At 45.8% G+C, this 18,260-nt stretch overlaps 1 protein-coding gene across 1 annotated transcript in view; it reads left to right on the forward strand.

Annotated features, from left to right (window-relative positions):
- The window catches only part of ZGRF1 (zinc finger GRF-type containing 1), a 49,800-nt gene that overhangs the window by 12,923 nt on the left and 18,617 nt on the right, over nucleotides 1–18,260 (forward strand). Inside the window, exons 7-15 of the mRNA XM_036282294.1 lie at nucleotides 709–774; nucleotides 2,496–2,579; nucleotides 4,119–4,289; nucleotides 7,941–8,064; nucleotides 9,668–10,287; nucleotides 10,930–11,068; nucleotides 11,449–11,633; nucleotides 13,096–13,292; nucleotides 14,593–14,732. Of these exons, the coding sequence (XP_036138187.1) occupies nucleotides 709–774; nucleotides 2,496–2,579; nucleotides 4,119–4,289; nucleotides 7,941–8,064; nucleotides 9,668–10,287; nucleotides 10,930–11,068; nucleotides 11,449–11,633; nucleotides 13,096–13,292; nucleotides 14,593–14,732 (1,726 nt within the window). The remainder of the gene's footprint in view (nucleotides 1–708; nucleotides 775–2,495; nucleotides 2,580–4,118; nucleotides 4,290–7,940; nucleotides 8,065–9,667; nucleotides 10,288–10,929; nucleotides 11,069–11,448; nucleotides 11,634–13,095; nucleotides 13,293–14,592; nucleotides 14,733–18,260) is intronic.

Here is an 18,260-nt window from a genome sequence, read left to right on the forward strand (position 1 = left end):
TACAAACTTCATAAATACCTTTCAAAGATTATTTACCATTTCATCCTATGGTTATCCTACGCTTTGGACTACAGTTCACTGTTTTTGAACATTTTGATTATTTCCAGTGTTTGGCTATGTAAATAAAACTTCAGTGAATGTTTTTACACATAAATCTTTGTTTACGCTTAAGTTATTTTCTCAGATTGGATTCCCAGAAGCGGAACCACCCTGAAAAGCTAGAACAGCTTTCTTATGTTCTTGATACAAATTGTCAAATCTGTAAACCTTGCCCAGCTGGTGTGGCTCAGTGCTTAAGTGTCGACCCTGCACCAAGAGGTCGCCAGTTAGATTCCCGGTCAGGGCACATGCCCAGGTTGTGGGTCCGATCCCCGGTGGGGGGCATGCAGGAGGCAGCCAGTTGGTGTTCTCTCTCATTGATGTTTCTATCTCTCTTTCCCTCTCCCTTCCTATCTCTCAAAATCAATAAAGAAAAAAAAAATTTTTTTTAATTTTTAAAAAATCTGTAAACTCTATTTACAATATGTGCATTTATTTCACTTCCTATTCATCAGGACTGTTAAAGTCTTTTAAAGTTCTTGCAACATGAAAGTAGTGTTTAATCAACATTTGGTTTTTGCTGTGATAATTCTGGTGTTCTTACATTTATGTCTATAAAGTTTGTATGTTATTTTGTAACTTACTGTTGCCTTTGGTTTCTCTTGCCAGTGTTTTACTCTAACGATGATGAAAGAAAATGAAGTTGAACAAAGTGAACCACTGCAGTCTTCACAGGTGAGTGAACCTGTTCAACATAAAGTAGTCAGAAGTTACATTTGTGCATGTGGGTGTGGTATATAATTTTCTTTTTCTTTATTGATTTTAGAGGAAGGGAGAGGGAGAGAGAGATGGAAACATCGATGAGAGAGAACATCGATTGGACGTCTTCTGCATGCCCCCCGCTGGGGATTGGCCCACAACTGGGCATGTGCCCTGACCGGGAATCAAACTGGTGACCTCTTGGTGCAGGGTCGACGCTCAACCACTGAGCCACAGTGGCTGGGCATATAATTTTATGTTTACATTTTACATTGTCAGTTTTCAAGCTCATTCATAATTAGTTACCCCATCATACTCACTTAGCTGAACCTGTTGTTTTTTGTATAAGTGTCCTATGTGGGCGATAGGATTTAGTAAATAGCCCGTCTTTTCTCATAAAGCCAATTTTGCAAACTTGAAAGTATCACCTGATCCACATGGTGTCGTCAACGGTTACACCTGCACTCACAGGTCTGCTGCTTAAACGGGACAGGACCGACGCTCCAGGTTGTGGTGACAGTCACTTATCTCCGTAGACGTTGAAACCATAACCGTCAGCAGCTGCATCGTGTAACTTACAAATGGTCACATTCTTGCTGATTTTTCCCACTGGAAAAAAATAGGGTTTAAACTTTTTCAAGAACAGTTATCACCAAGTATAAACTTTAAATAAACACCATCAGTGTATTTTCCTCCAGAATGAGTTGCCATTTAAAATAAATGTCACATATTTTTATTTTATTGCTTTTAGAGAGAGAGGCAGGGAGAGGGGGAGAGAAAGAAAAACACCGATGTGAGAGAGAATTGCCTCCCGCTTGGGCCCCAGCCAGGCAGTACGCAGAGGCCGTCAGGTGCGCAGGACGGCGCTCCACCAGCCGGGCCACACGAGCCAGGGCATCACATTTTTAAAACATCTGTTGTAATCTCACAGTAATGGAAAAAGTCTTACTATATAGTCTTTCAAAATAAAATTTTATTTTTTTAAATACAGGAGTGCATTTTTATTTTTGTAATGACTTTCTTACTATAACTGTCTTAAACTAAAAGTGACTGGTTGCTGTTGCTGATAGCTTGTGTATTTTGGTTACTAGATGATTCATTCTTTAAATAAAATGTTACACTGTTTTCAGTTTTTCCTCATTTAACTTCATAACAGTTTTTCTTTTTTTTTTTTATCCTCACCCGAGGACATTTTTCCATTTTTTGTTCAGGTAGAGTGGGAGGGAGAGAGAGGAACAGAGAGAGAGAAACATCGATGTGAAGGGACACATTGAGTGGTTGCCACCCGCACAACCGGCCAGGGCCGGGGACAAACTGCAACCGAGGTACGTGCCCTTAGTGGGAACCGAACCTGGGTCTCTCAGGACCGCAGGCCGACACTCTAACCGCTGAGCCAAACCGGCCAGGGCTTCATAACAGTTTTTCAATTAAATAATACTCATTAACATCAGCATTAGGACTGATGGTGTTAAAAAATTCCATTAAAGTTTTAGAATCAGGATTTTCTAAGGCATTTTAAGGTTAATTAGCACCTCTCTATGAGAGCACTCCTTTGCCAGGGGTAGCTTGTTACATGTCTAGAGAGAAAGAAGCAAAATGGAAATGACAAGTGTATTTTCAAAGGGCAGACCTAACTTTTAGTTTTGGAGTATTTCCCCATCAAACTCATGAACACTCTTACTGATATTTTATTCTAGTTCTTTTCCTTGGGAAATGAAGAAGAGACAGTTTTTCCAGCTGTTACTCCTAAACAAATAGAGAGAAAAATCTGGGACCCTCAGGTAAAATTTGTGAAGAACACTGCTTTTCTAATGTAGTGTTTTTCTTCTGTTTACTACACAACCCCCTGAGTTTTCATAGGCACAACTTAGTGAGCATGAGTTCACCTGGTTTTAAGAACAAGAGAAATGAGAGGCTCCTCCCATGCTTTTGGTCTTGAGCCCTGTCTGTCACTGGTGACCTAATGGAGTTTGTGCCAAGGGTACTGAGGGGTCAGTCAAGAAGGGCTGTGAGGTGCAGTCAGTGGCACTTCTTCACAGTCTTGGCTCGCTGTGGCTTCCCGCCACGTCCGACTGGGTGTGCACGTGGGCTGCCTGCCACGTCCGACTGGTGTGCCCGTGTCCACAGCCCAGGTCCTCAGTGGGCACTGCTCCACGTCAGAGGTCAGTGGAGAGGACAGCATCCCAGGGCCTGGCTTTCATGACTGAGTCCCTTTCTAACAGCCAGCAGCTCTCTGGGAGGGAGCTGCATGGCTCGTGGAAAAGGAGGCCTCCGTTTGCTGTGGGGAAGCATCTGTCCACCCAACAAAGCAACTTTCACAAGGAAGTGTGTGTGTTTTAAATTCAGGATAATGTTTTCAACAAAAGTCCTGTGGAAGGGGCATTTTAGATTTGATTTTCCTTTCAAATGTGTGACTTAGAGTATTCATTTTTAATTAGAAGAATATCAGATTATACATTATTGTCATTTTGTTCATTTATCAGTTAGAAATAAATTCATCCTGTAGGTACATTCCTTTCGCTCTATTAGTCTTGTTTTTTCACGTTCTGGGTAGGCCCGATAGCCGTGTTGTGTAAAAATCCCAGCACCCTCCAGGGGGCAGCAGAGAGCCATTGCAAGCCTGGAAGCCGACCACGCCTGGGAATGCAGCCCCTCTGAGCTGCCTCTGTTGGGGTCACACTCAGGCCTTTGCTCTCAGAGCAGTGGGGTCAGATCTTCTGGAAGGCAGAGAGCCTGCCGTCCTCCATCCCCCATCCCTTGTCCCCCGTCCCTCCGAGGAAAGCCTGACGTTTTACTCAACTTCGAGAAGGAGGCTTCCTGTGTTCCTCTCCTGTCTGCCCATTGTCATGTTTCTGGCCGGCCTCCTGTGCCAAGCATGGTGTGAAATGAACTTACTGACACCTTGATGAAGCAAAAGGCCTCGGTCCTCAGAGCGCTTACAGTAGAATTAGTGTTCAGATAGAAGAGCGTCATTGTAGTGACTGACAGGTCTGCAATGGGACGTCCTGCAGTGCACAGTGAAGCGGAGAGAAAGGGCAACCACATGGTTCTGGCTTAATTAGCTCATTATTAATGCAGTCCTTGTGCCCGTGATAAAAAAACTCACACTTACTGTTGAACCAGAACTCCGTGAAATCAGAGCAGTTTAGTTGCCTTTAACATGTTTCAGAATAATAGTATTAGTCCCTTCGTAATTATTTACATTAAGTAATATTTGATACAAAGCTGAATTGTGTGTTATTTTCTATGTATAAGTATGCAGTGACTATGTGTGTCGACACGTACTTATGCACGACTCATTGTCAGTAATTCACCCGCAGCCTGTCGAGTTTCAAGGGCACCAAGTACACGGATCAGCGGCCAGTGCTGTGATGGTCAGAGGGCACAGCTCATGGCTGGACTGCGGCCAGTTTCCAGGCTCTGAGCATGACAGCTACATGTCTCGGGCAGTGGAGCTGCCTCGCACTTGTATGCAGGTTGACTTCTTGCAGGTGAGAAATATTTTTATTGTTAATCCTCACCTGAGAATATTTTTCCATTGATTTTTAGATAGAGTGGAAGGGAGGGAGAGAAACATTGATGTGAGAGAGACACATCAACTGATTGCCTCCGGCACAACCTCCACTGGGACTGGGGATCAAACTTGCAACCGAGGTGCGTGCCTGGGAATTGAACCCGTGACCCTTCGGTCTGAAGACCGATGCTCTTACCCGCTGAGCAACACCGTTCAGGGCACAGGTGAGAAACATTTTTATAGTTGCAACTTGCCAAATCATTTTCTTTATGTCAGTGCTAAGTTTTCTAAAGGGAGTACATTTAAATCTTTGTACATTGTAAATTAAAAAGTAGTTCAGTAGCCCAGCCAGTGTGGCTCAGTTGTTGAGCATTGTCCCATGCACTGAGAGGTCTCTGGTTCGATTCCTAGTCAGGACATATGCCTGGGTTGGGGGCTCGATCACCAGTAGGGAGCGTGCGGGAGGTTGCTGATTGATGTTGATGCTTCTCTCGTGATGTTTCTCTCTCTCTCTCCCTCTCTAAAAAACAAAAGTATCAATAAAAACATTAAAAAGAGGAATTTAGTAAATTGACAAGAAGCATAACATCTGTAATCAAACTAAATAAGGCAAAAATATTTTATTTGAAAGGTTTACTGCTTTTCTAGGATCAGGAATTTACAGGATTACTTTTCACTTCAGAAAAGACTAGGACTTTACGAAAAGAGCATGTAGGCAGGTTATATTTGTTTAATAGCTAGTAGATTTTTTTCCTCTCTTATCCCCCGAGTATGACACAAGTACCTCTCTTTGCTACCAGCTAGAAGTCAGCAGAGGGAAAGGCATGCGTGTATTTGAAACAGTGTCTAGTGAAGAGATTTGGAATTTTTCCTTTTTATTAAGCTATAACTACATACACAATAAGCATACAGCTCAATAGTCACCATGGAGTAAACCCACCCTTAGGAAACAGTATTATCAGCCTCCTGGAAGTTCCCCCTCTGCCCAGTTTTGCTTTTAAAATTGTATATACCTCGAGTAATTGTGTCTTTTGTTCAACATGTCAGTCTTGAAACGCACTCTGTTGTTTCCCAAGACTGTAGTCACTCACTCCCGTTGCTGGTGTGTGTTCTGTTGTATGACTTCCCGGCTCATCCGTGCCTTAGGCGGGCTGTTTGCATCTCGGGCTGTCGCAGCTAAGCTGCTACGAACACTCGTGTGCGTCGTGGACGTGGATTCTCATGACATGCTTCCGTTAGTTACGCTGCCCAGCAACAGGATTACTTGTCGTTGCTTTTAGCGGATAAGGCCAAACTGCTTTCCTGAGGTTGCAGAACTGGGTGGGCGATGAAAAGTGAAAGATGCCCACCAGCTGGACTGTACTAGTGGAAAGGGAAGAGATTGGGGAAGGGAGCCGGACCAGGCTGCCAAGTCCTGCCTGTGCAGGTAACAGCCTTGATGGTGTCGCTGAAGGGTAGCAACAGGAAGTCACATGACTTAATTTACATGCGATGGAGGGTTTGAGGGGTGACCAGTGGGAGCAGGGAAACCAGTGAAGAGGAGCCTTGGATGAGAGTGACTTGAAGTAGGGAGTGCGGAGGACAGGTGGAGTCTTGATGAGGAGGTTGAAGATAAAATTTGGAGGAGAAGCATGGATGTTGCTGGATTGGATGTCGAAGGTGGGGCTGAGGTGTGGACTGCGGAGGTGCTTGCAGGTGGAGCGAGATGCAGGGGTGCCTCAGCTCCGGCTGCCGTGGCAGTGCCACCGCCCAGGGGCTGCACAGGTCTTATCTCCCCGTTCCAAGGCCAGAAGGCCAAGATCCAGGCTCTGGCTGGTTTGGCTTCTCTTGAAGTTTCTCCCTGGCTCGCAGATAGCTGCCTCCTCTGTGCTCACATGGCCTTTCCGTGTGTGTGCACGTGTGTGGGAGAGGACACGATTCTCTGGGGTCGGGCCCCTCACTTAGCCTGTGACTTCATGTACCTTCGCTGCCTCTTCCAGGCCCTGTTGCTACCACAGCCACACGATGGTCAGGGCTTCCACACGAGTTGTTGGAGGGCACTCCCCTCAGTCAGATTAGATTTTTAAGGTGATTGCTTTTTGGAAGCAACAACAAGATTAAAGACTTCAGAAGAGAATAGCAGTGAATAGCATGGCTGCTGAGGAACATTTCAGACCTGTCCCTCGTTTGGGAGCAGTATCTAGAAGTTCAGGTCACCACCAGGTCAACTAGACCCGAGGATGCGCAGAAGCTGCCTGTCCTTGGGTCTTCCTGCTCCAAGTGATGTCTCAGCCTGAGCCCCTCGGATGGGAAATTGATTCTAGAACCAAATCCCCATAACTCGGATCTGTTCAAATCAGAGTCTAACAGGTTTCAAATAAAACCAATGGGTTTTACGTTCTGTATTTCACTTTCTATTATTACTATTACTTTTGAGTAGCAGTAGTTTATTAGTAACTACTAAGTGCATGGTTTTAGTGGCAATAAATTCACTTGAACAGGAGACAGTAATGACATGAAAAGAAGACATGTTTGCTACTCGTCAGGAACTGCCATTGAGGCTGTCACGGAGAAGTGCAGAACCACTTGGGCCAAGTCATAAAGAGGACACGTGCTCAGTCCACATGGACCAGGTCCATGCACCTGGAGTCTGGAATTGTGTGGCTCATCACCTGCCAAACAGGACCCACTGGCACATGACATGGCTTTTAAAGAAATTTGATGGAGCCCTGGCCGGTTTGGCTCAGCGGTTAGAGCGTTGGCCTGCAGTCCTGAGAGACCCGGGTTCGGTTCCCGCTAAGTCCTGAGAGACCCGGGTTCGGTTCCCGCTAAGGGCGCGTACCTCGGTTGCAGTTTGTCCCCGGCCCTGGTCGGTTGTGCGGGTGGCAGCCACTCGATGTGTCCCTTTCATATCGATGTTTTTCTCTCTCTCTCTCTGTTCCTCTCTCTCTCTCCCACTCTACCTGAACAAAAAAATGAAAAAATGTCCTCGGGTGAGGATAAAAAAAATAAATAAATAAATAAATTTGGTGGACTGTTGGCGAGATTTCATCTCCTTCCAAACCAGTCACTCTTTCACACATACTGGGTTTGTGGACCACTTGGGCTTTTTGCAATCACAGTGTCACCTCTTTGGATACCGTAAAAATGTCAGCTAAGATTTTCTGCAAAGACAGTGTCTGAGTTTTGAAGTGTAGGCTCCGCTGCTGGCCCCGAGCACATGGCAGCCCCACCTGCGTATCCAGAAGCACAGTGAGCAACACAGCCCTGCGAAGAGTCTAGCTCGGAAGGTTTTCCCAGAGCACCACGGAGCTTCGGCCATGGGTCTCTTACAGTACATTCCATTCTTGGGGCAGTTGCAGAACTTCCAGAAAAACCATCGAAAGCATGTCTTAGAGTGAAAATGGGCGATTCCTAGTTTCAGGATTCCCAGGACTCAGGGGGCCTTTCTCACCTGGGCCCTGGAGAAGTCCCTCTGTCTGATGTTGGTGTTGGTGAGTTTATTCTGTCCTGTCCTTCTGGGGAGAATCTGCCCACTGGGGCTCCACACACTGTGACTGGAGGCATGGTTTACAGTACAGACCACTCGAACATGCAGACCCGGGAGTGCAGTGCGGGGCTGATCTGTGACTGTTTCTTTTCTGGACAGGTAACAGCACCAGAACAAGGGGGCTCAGCATGCAGCCCTGTGTCTCCTTTTTCTTTGGACTCCCCAGATGGAGACTTCGTACTGGAATTCTCTGAGGAGTCCCTGAAAGCGAAGACTTCACCAGGTGACCTTCACTTTCTCAACTTGGAGGGTTGTCCATGTTGCTCGAATATCTGCCTGTAAAAGTTCTTATTGGAGAGAGAATTTCTAACTAAAAACATGGGAGCCAGATCCCATGCCATCCTCCCTGAAGCCCTCCCAGCCTTTCTTCTTTGGGACTTTTCCTGTTGCAGATGGCTCTCCCCTCCCTCCGGCTCAGGTTCCTCCTCTCAGCTGCTGGTCAGCCCAGAAACTCACAGTGTAACCCAGGCCTTGACCCTCTGGCCCCTCCCTCCCACCATTGGTTGACCAGCATAACCTGTTTCCCTGCTTCTGCTGTGGGGGTGGGGGTGGGGGAGTCCTGGCAGTATCAGCAAGCTCTTCAACAGCTGCTTCCCCGGCTGTGTGCTCTGGCCTTGGCTCCTGCATTCTGACTCCCTTTGAGAAACTCCCTGTTTCTCCATGGGTCTCCAGTCACCCTTCCCCTCTTCCCTGCGGTCTCATCAGTTCATCTCCCTGATTCTGGAGCCCTGTTGAATGAGGGGTGGAGCCATAGGCAGTTCTCTGTCATGGGGGTGGTATGACAAAGACCTTGCAGTGCGCATGGGTGCTGGGGGTGGAGTAGGTTAGTGGGTTTGTTTGGCAGAGGAGACAGGTGGGGAGAGTCAGTGTGGGTGGTGGGATGTCGGAGACAGGTGAGGTGACGGTGGAGTGGCAGGTGCCCTCACAGCCACACCAGGAGCCTGATTTTACTGAAGTTTAATTTCTCTGTCAGTGTTGCTTGATGGCTTGTTGAAAGAGTATCATTGGCTCTTCTAGCTTCCCAAGTGATCTCCAGTTTATGTCCAAAAAATAGAAGCTGTCAGGAAGGTGTATTGTTATAAAATAGGAGACGTAGCACTATCTGATAAAAACTCTAAGCTTGTATAGTTCTCATGCATTATTATTCATTCATTTATTTACTTATTTAACAAATATTATTGCTTTTTATATTTTCAGGGATGTATCTGTTACTAACACTCAACCTAAATCTGCCAGAATATGAGTGTACAAAACACAGACTCTTATCACATACCCATAGATCAAACTAAAACTCTTTACTCTGAAGGTCACATATTAACTCATGAGTGTAATATGTAAAGGAAGTTGCAACGACACAGTTTCCTGAACTGGGAACTTCAGTCTCTGGAGAAGGAAATAAGGTTGAGGATAGTCTAGTTGTGGGCTCTCGTCCTGGCTGTCAGTTGGTCGTGTTCCCTCCAGGCCTCAGTAATCTCATCTGTGAAATGGGTGATGATTCCTTTGGCTGAAAGTTCTCTGGGAACTTCAGTGCCATGTAAACAGAAGGTAGTAATTGGGGGAAACTGTTAGCTAAGGGGATAAGAAAAAGACAGTTCCAAGTTCATCAACCTTAAAGAAGTTTCAGTATATTAATTCATCTTTGAAATCTTTATTTTTTTGAGACTAAAACCATTAAATTTTTTTATTTAAAAAAAAGAAGAAAGTTATGTAATTAATTGTTTTCAAGGTAAGTTAGTATTTTTTTGCTTTTCTGTGTATACCCACGATTTTCTAGGGCCTGGGTGATGACCTAAATACATTTTTATTTAGTTGGCTTTTCTCCCCAGTAATGAAGAAGTTTCGTTCCCCGGAGAAGCAGAGCCTTCAGAGGCTCCCTTTGCTAAGTAGAGCACGAGTCCCGCTCCTCACAGTGCCACCATCTGAGGGGCCCCCTGCTGTAGACCCTCGGTCCTGTGACAGGCAGCTGCCTTCTGGTTCTCCCCCGATCTACTTGCGTGAGGAGTCGGCGGCTCTTCCCCTGAGCTCTGGGCCTGAGGACCGGAGTGCAGCCTCTTTGTGTCGAGCATCCAGGGAGGTGACTCCAGGACACGTCTCACGTCTCGATCGAGCGTCTGCTCAAAGCAAGTGGCTAAAGTATCAGAACCCACCGCAGTGCGACTTGACGACCCCAAGCAGACCTGATACAAGCGCCACAGACGGCTTCTTCGCCAAGGCCATTCCCGGGACGTGTTGTAGTGACGCAGGTGAGAGGGAGCACTCCTCGGACTCCGTGAGCCTGCAGGTGGTGAGAGGTGTGCTCCGGCGGCAGCAGCAGCAGGGCGTCGGCTCTCAGGACTTTGTTTGCAGAAAAGAAGCACGTTCTTTGAGGTTAAAGCCTGCTTCTAAGGATGCTCAGAAGGTGCTGGGAGAGTCTGCGTGCTCCACCTGCCATTTGACAGGTGTGCAGGTGAGGAGTGTCCAGTGTCTGCGCACCTCCCAGTCGTCACTGTCTGAATTTCAATGAAGAGCTATGATTTCACTCTTGGAGCTGATGGCTTTTTGATTTTGAGTTTTCCGTAACTCTAGCTCCAGTCCATTTTCTCTGATTTAGGATCATTCCTAGTAGCTGTGAGCTTTCAGTGAAGGGACACCTTTGGATGTGTCTGTGTCTGGTGCAGTATTGAGCACATGGTAGGTTCTCAATCACAGCTCCGCTGTTCCCATCACTCCCAGTGCTGCCGTTGTTTCTGTCTTACTGTCAGCCCAGTGCGCAGACTCGATCGTCACTGAGGACAAGGTACATCCCATACACGCTGACTGTGAGCCACTCTTACAGCTGTCATCAGACAGATGCACAGTGATCTCGTCACATCAGGTGGCCTTTCCAGCAAAGACGATTTAAAACATACTAAGGTCAGACAGGAACAGTTGGTCTCACTTATTAGTAATGCCATGGTAGCCATTTAACCTTAGAAGACCACTTTCAAGGATTCTGGACATTTTTCAGAGTTTGTTTATTTTCTTAAACATATCTATAGAAAATAATTTACTCATCAGTAAATAGCACTTTTTTGTCGTTGTTATAATAACCTGACTTACTCCATTTCAGGAGATAAATGTCTCTGAGCTGTGCTTCCCAAGTGGGCAGAAGATAAAATCAGCTCTCCTTCCCCAAAGGCAGACCCGCATACCTGTGGTTTTCCAGTCGCCTGCCCATTACAAGCAGGTCTTCACGTCCTGTCTCATAGGTAGGCTGTTCCTCTCATGCCCTGTGAGTGGCGCTGCTCAGTGTCCGTGTGGCTGTGAGACGTGAGCGTGTGCTGTGAGCTTTGCCTTAAATCTGCTCCCATGTGTCCTTCAGTATCAGATCAAAGTGGAGCTTGACAGATGGGAAATGACAGTGTTATCTTTATCAGGTTATAGTCTTTATTTTCTTTTAAACTCAGAGTGTCACAATGGTTTTGTTAAGCAGGAACTTTTAAGTATGACATGATTCACCAGCTTGTTCTGCTGTACAGGGCAAAGCCTGCCTGCAAAACGTGGACGTTGGTGTCAAAGGCTCTTCGTAAGCCCACGTGTGATGCGAACGCGATGATTCCGTGTTGCTCTCTCCTGTGTCTTCCCGCAGAGCATCTGAACATACTGCTGTTTGAGTTGGCACAGAGGCTGCACAAGGCTCTTTCCACCGTCGACATCTCGTTTTATACGTCATCGAAAGGAGAGAAACTGGAAACTGGAGAAAACCGTGTGCCATCCTGCCATCATCACCGACCTGCAAAGCTGGTCATGGTTAAAAAGGAAGGTCCAAACAAGGTCTTGCCCCCTCTCCCCTCCTGTCGTCCTCTGGCACTTGCCCAGCAGAGTGAGTCTTGGTGAGGAGCCTGTGCCTGAGGCTTCAGTCACTGAGCGACACCCAGTGTGTCTCACTGGGAGCGGGTCTGTGGTCGGGGAGCAGAACTAGGGGTGGAGATCATCCTTCCTTTTTTTTTTATCCTCACCCGAGGACATTTTTCCATTTTTTGCACAGATAGAGTGGGAGGGAGAGAGAGGAAGAGAGAGAGAGAGAGAGAAACATCGACGTGAAAGAGGCACATCGAGTGGCTGCCACCCGCACGACCAACCAGGGCCGGGGACAAACTGCAACCGAGGTACATGCCCTTAGTGGAAACCGAACCCGGGTCTCTCCAGACTGCAGGCCGATGCTCTAACCGCTGAGCCAAACCGGCCAGGGCAGATCATCCTTCCTGTAGCATAGGGGCTTAGGCAAAGCAGTGGGTGGAGAGGCAGGAGAGGAAATACTCCGCACTGCTGGGGAGGCAGGAGGGCAGCCCGAGCTCCAGGGAGAGCCCACCAGCCCGAGAGGGGAGCCTGAGCCTGGAGGAAGGGCCTGCATCATGGCCAGAGGGACAAAGAAGCATCCTGACTGATTCTCTGAATGTGTCCTGTTACAGGAGAAGTTAGTAAATTGTGTGTGTGCTGATGGGTGGTTTGTCCTCACTGTGAGACCATCTCTCACTCACGGTGACACCCTTTTCCTCCATTGTTAGCATACTGAGTAGGTGAACTTGGATTTAGATATAGTTGTTAAGCAAGAGTTCATAAATAATATTAGAACCATGGAATGAAATGTTATAGAGCCACTAAAAGTTTTTTTTTTTTTTTAAGAATATTTGATGACACGGTTGTCATACTAACAGTATAATGTTGACTGTAAGGGTTAGGTCATAGAGTAGAAAATATATTGTTAATCGAGTTTTAGCTTAAACAACAAAACAACCTACATGTACACTTCAGTGGGAGAGCACGCTGGAGAAACACGCCAGGTGCTCCTCACATTGTCGGGGCAGGTTGTCTGGAGTGGTCCTGTCAGATCTAGAACAAGGCCTTTTACTCTTCAGATAAGCCCGTATTCTCAGAATAAGGTCACTTTGATAAGGAGAAAACAAACTGGAGACTAGGTTGTAAATTTTAATTTATTGTTTGAATTAATGAAAAGATTGAGTTGTATGATGACTAATTTATTAGAGTACATTAATGCCAAGCAACCTTTGTAAAAGCCATAACAAGCATGATACAAGCCCTGGCCGGGCAGCTCAGTTGGTTAGAGCGTCGTCCCGATATGATAAGATTGCTGGTTCAGTCCCTGGCCAGGGCACATACAAGAGTCAACCAGTGAGTGCACCAGTAAGTGGAACAACAGAGCTCGCTCTCACTACAAATCAGTGAAAAGGAGAAACATTTTTCTCACTAAATTGTATTATCTTCTTCCACTTAGGGTCGTCTTTTCTATACCTGTGATGCACCCAAAGGTGACCAATGTAAATTTTTTAAGTGGCTTGAGGAAGTGACCCCAGGACATGTAACACAGGAGCAGTCGCCGCCTGCTGTGGTTTTGGGTGACATAAAGAGCCTTGGCGTGTACTTAAGAAGTCAGAAGCTGCCCCTCTATGAGGAGTGTCAGCTGTTGGTGAGGTGTGTTTACGATAACAGACAGTTGTCTCTCAGTGTATCAGAAAATAGTAACCTCAGTTTGAAGAGATGGAGACAGGTAAAGTGTCTGAAAGACAGAGCACTTCAGAGTTTCCAACGGGGGACAGTTCTCTGGAGCTGGCTTGGGCCCTCCAAGCGTCAAGCTGTGGCAGCAGTGTCAGGTGACCGGGGAGTGCGGTTTTCCTAACCACTGCTGCACGTGACCTCAGTCCCGAGGGACACCCCACGGAAGAAGCCACAGAAAGGGTTTGCTGAGGCAGGGTAGGAGGTGGTGGTCTGTCACCACCAGAACTGTTGGTGTACAGGGTGACATGCTCTTTGGGAACATGTCTCATGGAAGTAGGACCATTCAAAAGCTAAATATAATGAGCATTTGCATAATTTAATAACAACATATGCTGGGAGCTGGGCACTCTTTTAAGCACTTTGCATGTTATTTACCATCATAACGTATAAGATCTGGAAATAATGGGGGTGATTTATTATTCCCATTTTATAGTTATAGCAACTCCTTAGTTGATGAGATACTTTTAGATACTTATTCTATCTCAACGTCTTTTAAAATAAATGATAATTCTGTGAGGGCCGCTGTTTCCTTCTTTTGACACAGTATGTTTTTATTCCATATGTATGTATGAGAGAATATAAACATACACACATCCTGGTTCTTTTATACTGTATTTTAAAACAATTGTACCTTCAAACTTTCAGTTATATGCAAATAAGTCCTGGGTGTGTCATGTGTAGCATGGTGACTATGATTAGTAATACTGGACAGTATAGAGTATACTTGGAAGTTACTAAGAGAGTAAATCTTTTTTTTTTTTTATCCTCACCCGAGGACATTTTTCCACTTTTTTTTTGTTCAGATAGAGTGGGAGGGAGGGAGAGGAAGAGACAGAGAGAAAGAGAGACAGAGAGAGAAACATCGATGTGAAAGGGACACATTGAGTGGCTGCCACCTGCACGACCAACCAGGGCCGGGGACAAACTGCAATCGAGGTACGTGCCCTTAGCGGGAACCGAACCTGGGTCTCTGGACCGCAGGCCGATGCTCCAACCACTGAGCCAAACTGGACTGGCCAGGGCTAAGAGAGTAAATCTTAAAGTTCTCATCGCAGGAGGACAATGCATGACTGGTGTGTCAGCTGCTCACTGTCCAGCACCGCGCGTCTGCAGAGTGTGCTGCGCATCGGAAGCACATGCACGCCATGGTGCTCCAGCTAAGGAAACATTTGCGCCTCGCGTTCAAACTCACTTTTGTTTTTTACTCTTTTTTCAGAAAAGGATTTGATTTTCAAAGAAAACAGCATGGCAAACTGAAGAAGTTTATGACTGTAAATGCTGAATTTTATAATGAACCTAAAAGCAAACTTTATCTTAAGCTGAGTCGGAAGGAAGGTTCTTCGACATACAGCAAAGGTAAGTTGATCAGATCATGTTGGTGACTCAGGTCAGCCTTGCATCTCCGCTACATACAGCTCTGTAAACTCTTTATATAGTTTTCCCAGAATTTAATTACTTTCATTTAGTTAATCAAGAACCTTTAATTTCTCCCAGAGCACAAAAAGTGAAACTTTTGAAGGGATTTAAGTCCTGTTGTCCTTTTAATAACAGTCTGTGATGTACAGAGCAGTCCCGTCCTGAGCGAGTCCCCCCTGGCCTGGCCGCCCAGCAGAAATGCCCTTTCAGCTCTGCCTCCCTTCAGTTGTTCATGTCACTTCCCACCCAGGGCTCCTCGAAAATGTTTCTGCGAGAGCACACGGCCGCGTGCTTACTTGTCGTACATTCTGGTTTAACAGAATTGTTGTATGCAGTGAAATATAAAATCAATTTTTTGGTTGTGTTGCTACATTTAAACAATGTATGTTGCCTGAATAATTGGAATATAATTTGGAAATCCAAAATTGTCCTGGAAAACTAAACAGTCAAAAAGTATAGAATCACAAATAATTAAAACATAATAAAATTAAAAATTAATATGTGTATAATTTATTGTCTGTATACCATAATGAACATCACCATCTTAATCTTAGTTTTGCTAACATTAACTTTTAGCAAAGGTGATCTATTTTAAGTTGCGACAATTTCCTCATATTTTCCCATTATTATTTTAAGTATATCTCAATATTTATTTTCAAGGCAAAGAAACACAAAACCAATTCACTTCATGATAAGCAATAAGGAAATCTGACAGAATCTTAAAATTATTTCATAAAGGGAATAATGTGGGCATGTTTTTAAAATCAATTTATGTAACTAGTGCCATCCTAGTAAGTTAATAAATTAATAAAAAAGGGGGCGAAGTAAAATGGAAAAAAATCAGTCTTATAGTTGATTGATGGAAAGTTTATCTAAACATAACTTGAACACACATAAAAAGAGAAATAAAGACAACAGACTTCCTCCAGCCAATGTGGTCAGTTGATTGAGCATCGTCCGTGCACCGAGAGGTTGCTGGTTCAATTCCTGGTCAAGGCACATGCTCAGGTTGAGAGTTTGACCCCCAGTTGGGGTGCATGCAGGAGGCAGCCAATCGATGTTTCTCTTCTCCCCTTCTCTTCCTTTCTCTCTCAATCAATAAAAAAATATGTTTTTAAAAGATGTATGAGCAGCTTTAAAAAAACACCCACTTGTTTCTCTACCCCACCCCCCAAGAGATTTATTCAAATATGAGTTTAAGTAATGGACTGGTAATAAAAACAGGAAGAAAAGGCATTTTTAGATGGAAAAGTCCAGTCATCAAAGGTGACTTTCCCCTGAAACGCACTTTTTTTTTTAATTTATTTTTTTCCCCTCACCCGAGGATATTTTTCCATTTTTTTGTTCAGATAGAGTGGGAGGGGAGAGAGAGGAAGAGAGAGAGGGAAACATCGACGTGAAAGGGACACATCGAGCGGCCGCCACCGCACGACCCAACCAGGGCCGTGGACAAACTGCAACCGAGGTACGTGCCCTCTGTGGGAACCAAACCTAGGTCTCTCTGGACCACAGGCCGACGTTCTAACCGCCGAGCCAAACTGGCCAGGGCTGAAACACACAACTTTTATTGCTGTCTGCACCTCTTGCTGCTCCCACGAAGGGCCCCAGGCCCTGTGCGTTGTTTCCAGGTCCACTCTGTGTGCTCTCCATGGACTGGTTCTTGGGCTGAGGCTCATTTTGCTTGAAACCTGGGGCTTTGCTTTTCGGAGCCTGTTCTCTGTAGTTTCTTCCAGAGCTTTTAGACCCAGATGAAGACCCGGAAAAACACTGGTCCGAACTTCCGTGCCTCTGTGCTCTTACACCCTCAGAGGTTTTAAATATGTCTTCTTCAGGGACACTTTTTTGGGGGATTTTTGTTCTGAAACTGAAGAATGGCAACTACTTTCCTTTTTTCGTGTCCGTCTGTCTTTCCAAGTGAAGAAGTCATCACCACTCTCAGTGTCCTCAGACATGGAAGACTGGGGCAAAACCATTCTTCTGTGCCGCCAAAACCCTCCTCCCTCCTCGGTGACTCGTCTCCATCACTGCTCCCGCCAAGGGCCTGCTGGAGTCTTTTCATTGTGGGTCAGCTATGTCTTCTGGGGTCAGAGGGGCGACCGGACCCTCTCAGAGGCTTTGGTGGAGGAGCTGGAATGTCCCTTCTTTGGGTCCATGTTCCATCTCGGCTCTTTTTTCTTTTTCACTGGTTTCTTTGCCGGTGTTTTGGCTCCTCTGTCTTTTTGTCGGATTCCTTTGTGCTGCAGCTCGATGGCCTCATCGTCCGAACACCGAGCACAGCATGGTCGTGTGATTGACAGGTCCGTGTTGGGAAATGTATTTCTAGTTCTGGAAAATTGATCTCCATCATTTCTTCAGACGATCTTCTTATTTTTATTTCTCTTGGACTTTTGTAATTCAGATGTTAGCACTTCTGAGTCTGTTCTTAAATCTCTTCACATTTCTTTTGCATTGTCTGGATTATTGTCCTTTCTTCCTTCAAATTGCTTATTTTTCAAATGTATCCATTCTGCTATTTAACCCATCAATTATTACTTTATTTCAACTACCATATTTTCCCAAACCAGTATTTTTGTTCATTTCTCTTTCATAGTTCCTTGCTCTGATTGGCTTCGCAATACCTCTCTTACTTTCCATTTCTGCCAGGCTAACTCGAGTCTTTGTCCATCTGCTCTGGTGTCTCCTGTTCTGAAGGACTCTGAAACCCAGTGTGGTTTTCTCTTAACATCTTTGTGCCCCTTAAATGTCTCATTATTTGGGCCTGTGAACTTATCTCCCTGGGCACCAGCTGTCCTGTTCAGGCGGCGCGTGGGCGGTGGAGCGGCCTGGAGCTTCCAGGGAGCTCCGGGAGTCGGGCTCCGTCCATGTGCCACGTACTGCCCTCTGCCTGGGTGACGTGTTTAACTTCTCTGTCCAGAAAGTACTAATAATGCCTATCTGACATTTAAAAATGTCTGTTGACACAGAACATAGTATAAATTATTGTGTTCTATTAACAACAAAATCCTCATAGATCTGCAACCTGCAGATGGACTCTGATTTTTTGACCTGTTCGTGGTGCCCAGTAGTCATGCGGGTTGCTGCCCCTCCTCGCTCAGAGCCCCTCATCGAGTCTGCCCTGGTGCCTGTGTTAGAGGATACGTTCCTCGTGTCAGCCTCAGGACAGGTGCTGGTGTCACTGCTCAGGAGAGACAGGATTATTCCATCATTCTCGTGTTGCGTCCCCGATGACATTCTGCACCCACAGCCACCTTCCTGGGGTTGCTGAGCTTGGGATCTTCCTGGGATCCGCTGGGAAAAGTCTGTCCCCACCCCCAGTTCCTTTCTGCCATCTGCAAGGATTACAAGCTTCGTAGGATTTCCATTGTTTGTCTCATTTCCTGTGGCTTCCACAAGACACTCATGTCTCTGAAGTGGGAGTGGCTCCCCCGCCGCCGCTGCGCAGTGTTTCAGTGGGGCCTGGGAAGAAGG

Source organism: Molossus molossus, unplaced genomic scaffold (genome assembly GCF_014108415.1).
Source record: "Molossus molossus isolate mMolMol1 unplaced genomic scaffold, mMolMol1.p scaffold_m16_p_4, whole genome shotgun sequence".
Classification (NCBI taxonomy): domain Eukaryota; kingdom Metazoa; phylum Chordata; class Mammalia; order Chiroptera; family Molossidae; genus Molossus; species Molossus molossus.